Raw genomic sequence first — 13,160 nt, 5'->3', positions numbered from 1 at the left:
TCCCCTTTTAATTAACCAATCAGAATACAACAATATGTCATATTATATTTAAAAAAAATCAAAATTAAAAAAAAAATACAAAACAAATTATGTAGATCTTTTATTAAAGAAATTATGACGGATTAGATTTATAAAAGAGGATTAGAGTTTAAATTTATAAATTTAAAAATTATATGTCGCTATGAGTTTATAAAAAAAAATTTAGGATTTAGATTTTACAATTAAACAAAATTATATGTTGGTTTGAGTTTACAAAAGAGTGGTTAGGGTTTAGATTTTACAATTAAACGAAATTATATGTCGGTTCGGGTTTACAAAAAAGTGGTTAGGGTTTAGATTTTACAATTAAACAAAATTATATGTCGGTTTGGGTTTATAAAAAAATGGTTAGGGTTATAGATTTTACAATTAAATGAAATTATATATCGGTTTGGGTTTATAAAAAATGGTTAGGGTTTAGATGTGACAATTAAAAACTGTCATATAATATTATAACTAAAAATTTTAAAATTGATTGATTTACATCATTTGTTTCCTTAATTAAAATTTGCTTCCTTAAAATTAAGGGGGTGAATAAGAGAGGCTCACCCGAATTATCCCCAAATATTAGGAGTTGTTATGTTGATGTAAAGTATAAGCTTTTAGAGTTGCTTGTTTGACTGATTCCAAATGAACAAGTTCAAACTTGAAAAAGTATCTGATTTTTATGTGCATGGTTGAGAGTTGAAATTACGGTGAGCTTTTTTGACCTTGGGTCATCATCCATTAAGAATCTCTAATCTAAACAGAGGTTCAGAGAGTTATACTTAAAACTATTTTAGATGGAGAAAATTTCATTATTCATAAACACAATAATAAGTTCTAAGTGTATCCATTGAAGGTCATTTTTGTTATTCATAAAAACTATTTTTGCAAAAAAATTCCCTCATGTCGCCAATTTTTGTAACTTTACCCTCTACCTCCTAAAAATGCAAATGGTCATACAAAATCAAAAATAATACGTTGTTGAGTCCAATTGTGATATTCTGGTTAGGAGAAAAAAAAAAGGGTGTTGTTTTCGTAGAAAGGTTGATGAGAGATTGTGATGGAAGATTTAATATTTACTCTCACAAGAATGACATTACAAAATACAAGTATATATATATAGGAATGTCACTTAATCTACATTCCTAACTAATGAAATCATATAGAATATTCAATATTTACAAATCATTTTTAGGATTATGGAAGATTTACATATCTTCTGGATATCCTCTTATACGTCCCTTCAATCTCAAGGGGATAATAGAGAAATCACCGAATTAGCGTCTTGAGATTGATTTGGATTATTAGGCATAGTTAAGGACTTAAAAAAAACTGAGAAGCGTTGATCGTTGGACGTATTGCTGTTGCACGTTGGACGTATTGCTATTGACGATGGGTCGAGGCTGAGATTAAAGATCTTGTATTGGTGACATTATGAGATGGCTTGGTTTTGGAACTGTTTTGACTTTTGACAAAAGTAATGATTGATAGTGATAGATCTGATGTGGTGCAGATGAAGGTGCTATGGAGGCCATGATTGGTGATGAACCTTGTCTCGAGGAAGAGAAGCGGAAAACTATCTTTTTTCTTGTTGTTGTTGTTTTTTTAAAACTGAATTGAAACGGAACAAATTAAATTTTGAAGAAGCATTAATGGCTTAAAAACTGGAAAATAAGATGGTTTTTTTATAAAAAATTTAAAGAAGTAATATGGCCTGATTCAGAGGCTCATAAGAAACTTGAACGATGAAAACATTTTTTTTTACTTAAACAAAAAATAGAAAAAAAATTAAAAAGAAGAAGCAGTTGGCTTAGATTCTCAGATCTATGATAATAGATCTAAATGAAAAGAAGCTTGATAGCTTAGATTTAGAGGTTCATGATGAACTTGAATTGCGGAAGCATATGACTTAGCAGATAGTAAAACAACGTGTTTGATTGTTAGATAAAAAAATACAAGAGCAAACCTGCTCTTATACCATGTAGAAAGGTTGATGAGAGTTTTGTGATGGAAGATTTAATATTTAATCTCATAAGAATGGTGTTACAAATGTCATTTAACCTGCTTTCCTTACTAATGAGATCATATAGAATATTTACAAATCATTCTTATGATTATGAAAGATTTACGTATCTTCTAGATATCCTCTTATACTTTTGCCATAATAGGGATTATAGCTGTGGTTTATAACTGGATTTTACTTTAATTCCCAAATGGATGTGATAATTTCGTTTCAGTCCCACATTTCATATTATTATACACAATTTTCTAATAGAAGATCATGAATATAAATGCAAACAAACTTGTAATTTTGCATGGCTACGTATTATAAATCCCACATTTCCATATCAGCTCACATTGATCGGAGAATAGCCACGTCACCACCTCCTATGCTTCCGGATTCTATGGTCTTCTTCTTTCTCAAAACCATTCTGCTTATGTTTCTCACAATCTTGAAGAGCCAACTCCAACGTTCTGTGTGTTTTTGGTCTTCTTTGGAGTCACCAACATAATTAGTGTCGTCTTCAGACACATGATCTGATTCATATTGATAGCTCCTTTCAATGCTCTCGTCGGTCCAGATCTTGGCACCACATTCAATAACTTGAAAATCATGGGATTCACTACAAAACTCGATCAAGATTTCTCTGTTCACTTCCAATGGGTACATTTCTTTAATGCGTGAGTGAAATATAAACATATCTTGCTTTTGAAATCTGTAGACATCACCCTATCTAACGCGGGTGTAGGGCAAATGTCAGCAACCAAGTCGTGCAAGCCAAAGTACAGTAAAACCAACTCAGTCACTCGCATCTTGCTAGACTCCTTCTTACAGAGAAATGTGTTCCCAATAGCACGAACGACATATCTCAGGACCGGATGTCTAATATCTATCTGTGTAGATGACTTGGAATCATATTGCCCATGTCCGAACAGGCTCCAGAAATCTTGTACATTAGGAAACTGAGCAGGAAGTGAAATCTCTGTAAAATCTCTCTCAAATACATAAATGCCACAGAGATCCCTAAGTGATAGCTTGTAGCATAGAAACCCTTGATAAAGAAATATAGAAACCTTTCTTGCATGTTCTTAACCGTCTCATTCTAATAGTAAACTCCCATTGTAGCCATAAACTGACAAACAAGATCTGGATATATATCATATTGCCTAGATGCAACAGTTCCCAAACCAATCCTACCCAGCATAGCAAGAACTTCACCCTCAATACCCAACTGTATCATAGAATCCAAATCAATGCTCTAGTGGGTTTAATATCAACTCATATCCATCCATTGTAGAATAATATATCATACTCATCCCAATCCTCTGAAGCAGGCTTATTGATGTATTCTGGAGTCTCAAATTCCTTTCTAACATCATTATTTCAATTCCTAGAAAATCGGATCTTTCTACCTTCTAACTTGGGCCATGGAGGATGAGATGGAACTGTAGGAGCAGGAGGAGTGGTCGTCGATGGCTGGGAGAGGCTCGCGGAGGTGCACGGTGGCGTGGTTGGCGAGAAGAAGAAGTTTCACTGGTGTTTGTCTTTGAGCGCTTGTTGTTGCATTCCATGACCAAATTTCGCGAAACTGATACTTCGAATGGATAGGGGGTGAAAAATCGAGTGGGTAGGAGCTTTGAATCGAAGGATTTGGTGAAGAATCGAGAGAGATAGGAGCTTTGAAAATTGGTGTCGCTTGCGGCAGTGAGAAGGAAGGAGGAATAAGAAGACACTGGCTGAGGGTTTTATAGGGAGCCCTAGCTGCAGTGGTGTCGATCAACTCTATTTTTTGGGTCGCATATCTTGTTTCTTCTTCGGCCCAACCGTTTGTGTTGCTTAGTCCAACAAGATTGTCAACCGACACCCTGGTGATGCCGATCGATACCGACCTCTGTTCATATTTTTTTTTTAAAGACTTACCTGAAACACTTAGACTCAAAAACTAAAAATCAACAGATTAGTAACAAAAAGAAATAAAAATATGAAACAGAAATATAAATAAAAATTTAAATGGTGGGTTGCCTCCCGTCCAACACTTGTTTGTAGTCGTTTAGCTTGAATGTTCTGCATTTTAGGCACAATGGAGAGTGGATTGAAGAGGTGAATGCCTCTGTGAAAGTGATCTCTGCATCCAAAGTGGTGTATAAGCAGTTAGGTGCATGAGATCTGCCAAGGATGTGAGGAACAGTACCAGGACGGGACTTGGGTATGGGTGATCTTCTTTTATATCCTGCAAAATCATCAACAGAAGAAACAAGTGCTCTACGATAATCTCGTGGTTTGGTTAACTGCGAAACAGTTTTACCTGCGAAGTCTAGAGTGTGAGATTGGGAGTTTTCAGCTTTACAATCGTTCTCGGATTTGCAGCTAAGGAATCAACCTGAGAACCTTCAGTTTTTGTCAAGTCCGAACTGACTCGTTGGTTGATGTCGAGCAAAACTAATGGTGTCTCCATCGACATTGTGCATGCTGCTCATTTTTCTTTGATGTTTCCGCAATTAATCTCAGCAATCTTCTCAACAGTCTCCAACTCCTTAACATATTCAACAGTAATGTCTTTATAAAGCTCTATGATCAGATTATTATCAGAAACAATCTCTACAAAAAATGTATGACCGTCAATAGTGGGAGCTCTCCTCAGCTTGTCCATCTCAAAGTTCATTATCAAATCATCCACATTCAGGGCTATGCGTCCCCTCTTTACATCTAAGATGAGAGGATCACTAGGCTCTTTGTCATACTCCAATACCAAAAAGTCATGCAATTTCCAATCTTAATCGGAATATCTTCTAAGACATCTTCAAAAATCCTTCGGGATTGATCAACTAATATAAGAGAGATCTTAGTTGGCTTGAAATTTGTCACCCCGAGTCACACAGCAACAGAATATAGCATCAAGTTGATACTAGAACTGAGATCACAAAGTGAGTGAGCGAACCGTTCTGTTGATATAGAGCAATCAAGTACAAAGCTTCTAGGATCTGGCAATTTCTCTGCAATCCTATTCTAAATCATCGCACTCACTTTCTTAGAGACAACCACTTCCTGCTTCTTATATTTCTTCCTCTGTGGAGACTGGTTCACCATAATTGCGCTGACATCCTTGGTAAGTAGTGCTCCTTCCTCATAGCTCAACCCATTTGATACCATTCTCGTAACATACCGCTTAAGTGGCGGTGAAAGCTTTACTGCATCCTGTAAAGGTTACTCAATCATTACCTTATCCATCATTGTCTTGCATCTAGCTTCCTCCATCTCCTGCTTGGACCTCCTAGGCTTCAGAAAGGGGATCTTAGGCTTAAAGGCTTGTTCTGAATCAGATGGTGGAACTTGAAGAGAAACCAGAGCTAATTGTAGGGGGTGTCGATGGACACTACCTTTTGGTGTCGACATATAGATGTCGAGCTCGCTCGATAAAAACTGGTGGTGTTGGCCGACACCCTTGATTGGTGTCGATCGACACTAGCTCTACAATCCCAACTTCATCATCATCTCCGTTTCTTAACGATATTGTATTGCAAGAATGCTTGGGGTTTGAATCAGTTCTTCCTGGAAGAAATCATTCTTGCTGTCTCACAAAACTAGCAGTCTGCGCAACCTTATTCTCCAGCTTCTTGACATGAATGTTCAATGCATCAAATTTCCCAGTCAACTCAGTGTAGACATTGTCGATCTTTCCATTGAAGTCTACTATCAACTTATCTTGACCTTGAAAAATCTTTCTCAAGCATTGCTTCCATTCGGCTCTCAGAAGTATTTGGAGGTGGAGATTGATACGAAGAATTACCGTATGTCCTTATGAAGCTGCTCCCTTGTTTTTTTCTGATAGTTTGACTTAGGAGTGTAGCCTGTAGAATTCCCTTGGTAGTTGTTACGCTGGCTGTTCCCACTGTACGACATGTTGCCTTGCTGATTTCTGAATTTCTGACCCTAATTCTCATACACAAAGTTGACATCTTCTTCTTCATTCTATGGCTCTGGCTCAGGCTCAAATGTCTCAACGTTGGTAGCAAAATGGATTGATTTCTTTCCCACAAGAAGATTGTGCATTGTATCCAATTTAACATTCACCAAAGCTAGCTTATTTGAATCATAGCTTTCATGCAACCTCTTCCTATCAGAATCTGCATGCTTAGTGCTATTGCTGAAAGCTAGATTGTCAATTAAGTACCCAGTCTCATCTTGAAACCTTGTCTTAAGATTCCCATGGTTAGCAGCATCCAAAGCTAGTTGATACCTCCATTCAAGTCCTGTGAAGAAAATACTCAAGAATTGCACCCTTGAGAAGCCATGATGCGGATAGTCTCTCTGATAAGCCTTGAATATAACCCATGCTGCCTTGAAACCTTCATCTGGTCTTTGCTTAAACGCAGAAAGCTTGACTCTCAACTCACCAGATATTGCATCATCATAAAAGTAGTTGAGAAAAGCCACCTTGATTTCTTGCCAAGTTGTCAAAGATTCGGGCTTCAACTGCTTTAGCCATTGAGATGCTTCTCCTGCAAGTGAGTATTGAAAGAGCTTGCAATAGATGTAGTCTACAGTAACTTCATTAGTCTTGATACTAGTGACAAGATCCTCAAAGTGCTTAATGTGGTCCAGAGTCTGCTCATGTGGCAGGTTTGAGAAAGGCCGCTGTCCAACTAAAGTGAAGTACGTAGGTTTCAGCTCATAGTTATTCCTTGGAAATGGAGGAGGAACAATGGTAGAGCGGTTCTCATAAACCAAATCAGCTATGTTGAAGTCCGCAATAGTCCTGATCAACTCTCGGTTGTGGTCATGCCATCGAGCTGGTTGCGGATTGCTAACATGGTTTGCAGCTCCATGTTCACCCACGGGAACAAGGTGTCGAGCGACACCATCAACGTTTTCATTAGCAACCCTAATCTATTCAGCGATCACGTTGCCTTCTACATCAATTCCCAACTCTTGGTTTGTAAGCTTCACTGGTGGACAAGTCTTAATGTTCCAAGTGTTAGGCTTAAGAGACATACACCTGAAACACACAATAGAAGAGAAACAAAAAGCGTGTTAGTAGCAAATAAAAAGAAAAAATTTAGACAAATTTAAAAACTCAAATCTAATGGTAAATCAAAAGAGTCCCTGGTAACAGTGCTAAAATTTGATATGCTCAAATTAACCCTAGAGCTACTCTCTCAAATTAAGAGATGACTTATAGTACTTAGGGGTCGAATTCCACAAAGACTCAAGATCACACAATAAATTATAGAGTTTTGTTATTACATTAAACAAAGTTGTTTTATTTAAAAACAATACAAATATTAAATTAAAGGATTGTAAATTCAAGGGATTAAAACGCTAGGCCTAGGGAAATTCTCAGAAAATCATAGAATATTAAATCAATTAATTAAATAAGATTCAATCAATTAAATTGGATTAAATCAATTACATAACATCTCTATTCTCTACTTCTCTCACTCTGTCACTTCATACTTTGTTGGTCGAGTTCGAGATTATAGTTGTATATTTGCTTGTCTGAAAATCGAGCTTTAGGTTCTAGGTCTTGGGGCATGTTCTCTGATCATCACCCTCTATCTTATCGCTAGTTGATTGTATTTAGCTTTTAAACTGAATATTGTCTAGATTTTGAGTCTCCGAGTTAGGATGATTTCATATTGTCTAGATTCATTATAAGGATGATTATGTGTTTTCTTGATTATGAGTTTCTGTCTTCTGAGTTCTAAGTTCTGACTAATGGTTGCTTTTGAATGTTTGATGTAGACGGCGTCTTATGATAATCCAATAGGGACAAACAACAATGATCTGATGGAGGTTGAAACTGACAATGATGAATTAGAGGTGACAAACGATGATGAGGTTGAGACACCTAGTTATGATAAGACTGGTAAGAAAAAAGGGATAGAAGCTGAAGGAGTTAGTAAGGCAAGAAAGAAAGAAAGGTCGTATGTTTGGCAACATTTCACTATAGTAGAAAAGAAGAGAAACAACTATAGTTGCAATTACTGTGGGAGAGAATTGGGTTGTGCAACCAAGTCTGGAACCTCTACTCTGAAGAAACATGTTGAAAAGACATGCAAGGCATATAAGGTATGGCTAAGTGCTAATAAAGATAATGTTCAATCTGTTTTAACTCCTGATGGTGTTGGTGATAATGTTAGAGTGAGTAAGGTGAGTGAGGTATTGTTTAGATAAGCTACTAATGAAATGTTGGTTTTAGGTGAGTTACCATTATCTTTCGTTGAGTGCTTAGCTTGGAGACATTTCTGCTCTAAAGTTCAGCTTTATAAACTGCATTCTAGGAGAACGGCTACAAGAGACATTGTGGATATTTATATGAAGAAGAAGGCAGTGATGAAAAACATTCTTGAGCACAACAAACAGAGATTGTCTTTGACTACAAATATATGGGTTGATCCCACTACTGGAGCTAGTTATATGGTAATAACAGCTCATTTTGTTGATGCTATGTGGAGATTAAGGAAGATGATTATAGGATTTAAGAATGTTTCTGATCATAAGGGTGAAACAATTAGTAATTTTCTCATAGAATGTTTGGAAGAGTGGGCCATACAGAGAATATTTTGCATCATTGTTGATAACGCTACAACTAACACTTCATCTATGACTAAGTACAAGTAAGCAGTGATGGAGAAGATGGAAGTGATGCATTGATACCCCTGTTTTAGAAATCGCTAGGCGCTAGTCGGGCGGTCGGGGTGGGCCTAGCGCCTAGCGAGAAAATCAGAGATTAAACGGGATTAATCGGGGACTAGCTTTAGAGTTATTTTATTAAATTAATAATAAAATAAAAATATATAGTATTAAATATATGTATAATTCTATTTATGTTAAAATAAAAATATTAAATAAAATATAAAACTATAGTAATGTCTTTAAAATTACGGTAAACACATAAAAACGTAATTTTAAAAGAAAAATAATGATTTTCATTTAAATTTTGTACATTAGTTATTATAAAACATCATAAACTCTTAATTTAAATGTCTAAATAACAAAAAAAAATACACAGTTGATTTATATTTGACTCTAAAAATAATTCTTATATACAAAATTAAGTGGTAAGCAATCGGATTAGACGGGTTATAATCAAATTAGACATGTATAACTGGATAATCGATGCTAGGTTGGGATTAGTCATTAATCGAGACGGAGAGGATGGGTCTAGCGATTTTGCGGGGCGTAATCGGTGCTAGGTGGGGATTTTTAAAACAAAGATTGATACTGAAAGGTCAATATTTGCATTTGAGATGTGCTGCTCACATACTGAATCTGGTTGTGAAGGAAGGATTGCATGATATAGACAGCAGTGTGGAGGTTGTTCGCAATGGAATCCACTATGTGAAGTCTTCATCAATTAGACTCAAGGCCTTTGATTTTTGTGTGGAAATAAGGAAACTTAGAAGGGGAAGCATGCCTTTAGATGTGAAGACCAGATGGAATTCTACCTGTCTCATGTTAGAACAAGCTCTAAAATTCATAGTTGCATTTGAGAAGATGGAGACTGAAGATAAAACATATAGTGACTACTTTCAGGAGAAAGTGGATGAACATAAAAGAGTTAAGCCAGCTTTGAAAGCAGATTTGGATTTAGTTGAGCGGTTTGCTCAAATTCTTGGCATCTTTTATAAGTCTACATTGGTTCTTTCAGCTTCTACGACTGTTGCTGCTCATAAACTCTACAATGAGATAGTCTCTATGATGAGAAATATTACCATTTTAGGCACAACAAGAGATGATGCTGACATGCATAAGAACGCGGTATCCCCGTTAACAAACTTGGAGAAGTATTGGAATCCATTTGGTAATAAGGCTGAGATGAACAGACTTTTGATAGTAGCAAGTGTGTTTGTCCCAAGGAAGAAAATGAAGTTTGCTGAGCTATGTTTTGATATGCTTTATGGTAAAAGCAGTGTGGAGTCTACTCATTTGTCTTATTTAGTGAATAATATCTTGAAAGATTTGTATGATGAGTATACCATAGCTGATTTATTGAATAAAAATAGTGATGGGTCATCTTCGTAGTCACAATCACAATCATGGTATACAGCTCAAGATCAGTTTGATACTGATATGAAGTAAATACAAGCTCATGTTGGATATGAGGATATGGCTGAGATCTTTGATGATATTGTGAAAGAAATAGGTGTACATAATTTTTCTAATGAGTTGGATATGTATTTGAAAGAGGATGTGGAGACTCCAAATCTTCTAAAAGGTTCAGAGTATGAACTTTTATCATGGTGGAAGGTCAACAGTGGGAAGTATCCAGTTCTATCATTGATAGCTAAGGACATACTTGCAATGAAAGTGTCTTCAGTAGCATCGGAATCTGCTTTTAGTATAAGTGGTAGAATTTTGGATCCAAGCAGAATTTGTTTGACACATTATATGATAGAAGTGTTGATGTGTACTGAACAATGGCTGAAATGTGAGATTCATATCAATGACAAAGGAGTCTCAACCATTCAACAACTTCTTTCTGAAATTGAGTTGCAAGCTGATCTTATGAGAGGTACTTTCTTTCTTTAAATTCAGTTTAATCTCTTAATAATGTTTGATTGGTTTCTAACAATATGTCTTTGATTCTATCTACAGAGTTTGAACCTGATTTCAACGTTTAAAGTCACCAATGAAGTACTTAAGTTTATCTTATCGAGTAGTGTTTAGATGCATAAGGTATTGTTCAATACATTGTTTCAATTTTTCATTACAAGCTATATTGTTATACGTACAATATTACTATGCTAACTATTAGTATTACTTTGACCTAATGTTGTTTTATTTTTCTACTTGTATTAGGTCCTGCTCCTGCAGATTGTATGAGATATCACAAGATTTGAAAGTCGCAACAAAGCCGTAATCCATGAATGTGTAATGTGCTCCCAGTTTTTAGTTTTTTTTTGGGTGCAAACCGTTGATTATCAAATTCCGGTTAGACCAGTATTGGTACAATAGTTTTGAGGGTGTGCTTAGCTATCGCATCAGCTTCCCTATTACATCCACGAGTCTAAGTTCGAACATCCAACTATGCTTTCAGTTTCAGTCTTTCGGATTTGGATTCATCTATTACTCTTTTTTGTTTCTTGCATCTTGGTTATGTGACTTGGAAATGTTGTTTATGAACTTCTCTATCTTTATCTTTCAAAAATTTAGACTTCTTGGATGTGTATTTTGCAGGTTTGAATGTGTTGACAACTTGATAGAGTTGTTATGTTACAGATATATTAGTCTATTTCAGGTTTTTTATACTTTTCAGGTTTTCGGGTAAAAAAATACCCGAACTGTCTGAACCCCGATTTTTTTGGGTTTTTATAGGTTCTGAAATTTCAAAACCGAACCAACCCAAACCCGATAAGACACGAACATAAATCAAACCGTAAATTTTTATTTACCTATTGGGTCCTAAATCCTTAAACCGAACCCGATCGGGTTTTACCCAAACTTGAACTGAGTACTCGAATGCCCAAGACTAATAGGCGGCGTCAAAATGTGGGCGTGAAGATCCCACACTCGAGGATTCAAGTGGTCGAGAACTAGTTGGATCTTTAGGACAAGTATTAGAAAAGAATTGATTTGTATTAAGCTTTTTTAGCTTTCAATGACCCCCCCCCCCCTCCCCTTTCCTTTCCAAGGTACCTCTCTATTTATACAAAAAAACATCACACATGTAATAATTCTTCATAAATGTGTCTAAATCGATTTGATCCTTAATGCTTCTAAAGATCGAATCTTTATACCTGATTGAATATTTCCCTAAACCGGTGATAAGCTCCTTGATCTCGAATTCTACATGATCCTCCCGAGCTTCCCAAATCTCATTTGAGCCAGAGCACTTCGATCTGACCTCCCTTGCTATGAGCCTCCTTATCTTCATGAACCGTCTATGACACGTTTTCAAAGACTGGCCTCCGATCATTGATCCATTCACACTATGGGTCTCCGGTCCAACAGACATGGGGTCCATCAAGAGAGGTGACAGTCGGGGGATTACCGTTGGTATCATAGCCAAACTCAGATAAATGTGGAGTCTTGGTGCACAACAAGGACGTTTTAGTGTGTTAGTGAGGGTGACTTGTGACACCCTGAGTTTGCAGAGAAGTTTAAAAGAATTGATTTGACCACCAATGTCACCAAAGTGCATTAACCTTTTTCGATCAAAAGTCCTGAGAGAACTCCAGAGGTAAGTGTTCTTATATGGACTAGTTTCAAAATAGGCGACCTTCCGGAAACTGATTGTCGAAACTATGTGAATGAGTAAAAAATACAGGAAAATATCATTTGGTGATGTGTAGAGCCGGTAAACAAGTCTTTCAAACAAACTGGTCGTCAGATATCTGAATACGAAGAAGATACCAACTAATTTTCACCTTAGCCAAACGGGTCGAATCTTTGATTTACAACTAGAAATGTTTACCAAAAAATTGTAAGTTTGTTTCCTAGAAATTTCTTACCACATAAATGGTAAGTTTTTCAATTCTTTCAATTTCTCACCCTTTTTCTTATGAAGAGTAGTGTTATAGAATATTAATAGAAAACATTCTACAATTTTTTCATGACTTTTCGTCAGAATTTTCCTACTAATTGAGATTTTCGTCAAAAAATAATAGAGAAAATGTAAGAAATATTTTGTACCTAAATTTTGTAGGGAAGTGATTCGTATATCATCATTTTCTTGTAGTATAGCTTATCCCAATTGCCATAATCTCGGTTAGTCAAACTCATTGTTAATAATATATGAAATCGCATCAGGTCACTATGAAACCTAGGAGTATAAATGGCTCACAGATATTTAGTCAAACTGATTTTAATCAAATATTTAATTATGATACTAAATATTTCATATTAAAACTTTATGAATTTTAAAATCATTTTTAATGGGAGATTATCTTCCAATTACTCTTATTAAAAAATACTAAAAAGAAGAGAGAAGAGAAAAGAATAAGGATAGATATTTCTAAGAGAAACTTAAGAAACAATTCTCACACAAAATAAGACAGATGTCATTTATTTTGTGGTACAAATATTAAAAAATAAATTTAAAAAAAATTGTAAAAAAATAATTTATTTTATTTTTTTTGAGAAATGTTCACCGTTGCTCGAGTAATAATGCCCTTATAGCTGTTTTTGAAAA

The 13,160-nt window shown here is 35.7% G+C and overlaps 1 protein-coding gene and 1 non-coding gene across 2 annotated transcripts; both read left to right on the top strand.

The window, feature by feature from the left end:
- Positions 1–6,311: 6,311 nt before the first annotated feature.
- On the top strand, positions 6,312–6,418 carry LOC147934325 (small nucleolar RNA R71). The gene has a single exon (XR_015573463.1). It is a non-coding gene; the product is annotated as a small nucleolar RNA R71 (small nucleolar RNA).
- A 2,766-nt stretch (positions 6,419–9,184) lies between these two features.
- LOC147934324 (zinc finger BED domain-containing protein RICESLEEPER 1-like) lies at positions 9,185–10,051 on the top strand. The gene has a single exon (XM_087472591.1). It carries the CDS (start codon positions 9,185–9,187, stop codon positions 10,049–10,051), a length of 867 nt encoding a protein of 288 aa, XP_087328717.1.
- The last annotated feature ends 3,109 nt before the right edge of the window (positions 10,052–13,160 follow it).

The sequence above is a fragment of the Camelina sativa genome, chromosome 11 (genome assembly GCF_030686135.1).
Source record: "Camelina sativa cultivar CO46 ecotype springtype chromosome 11, ASM3068613v1".
Lineage (NCBI taxonomy): Eukaryota > Viridiplantae > Streptophyta > Magnoliopsida > Brassicales > Brassicaceae > Camelina > Camelina sativa.
Note: the sequence above shows the minus strand (reverse complement) of the source record. Positions and strands in the feature narration are given on the sequence as shown.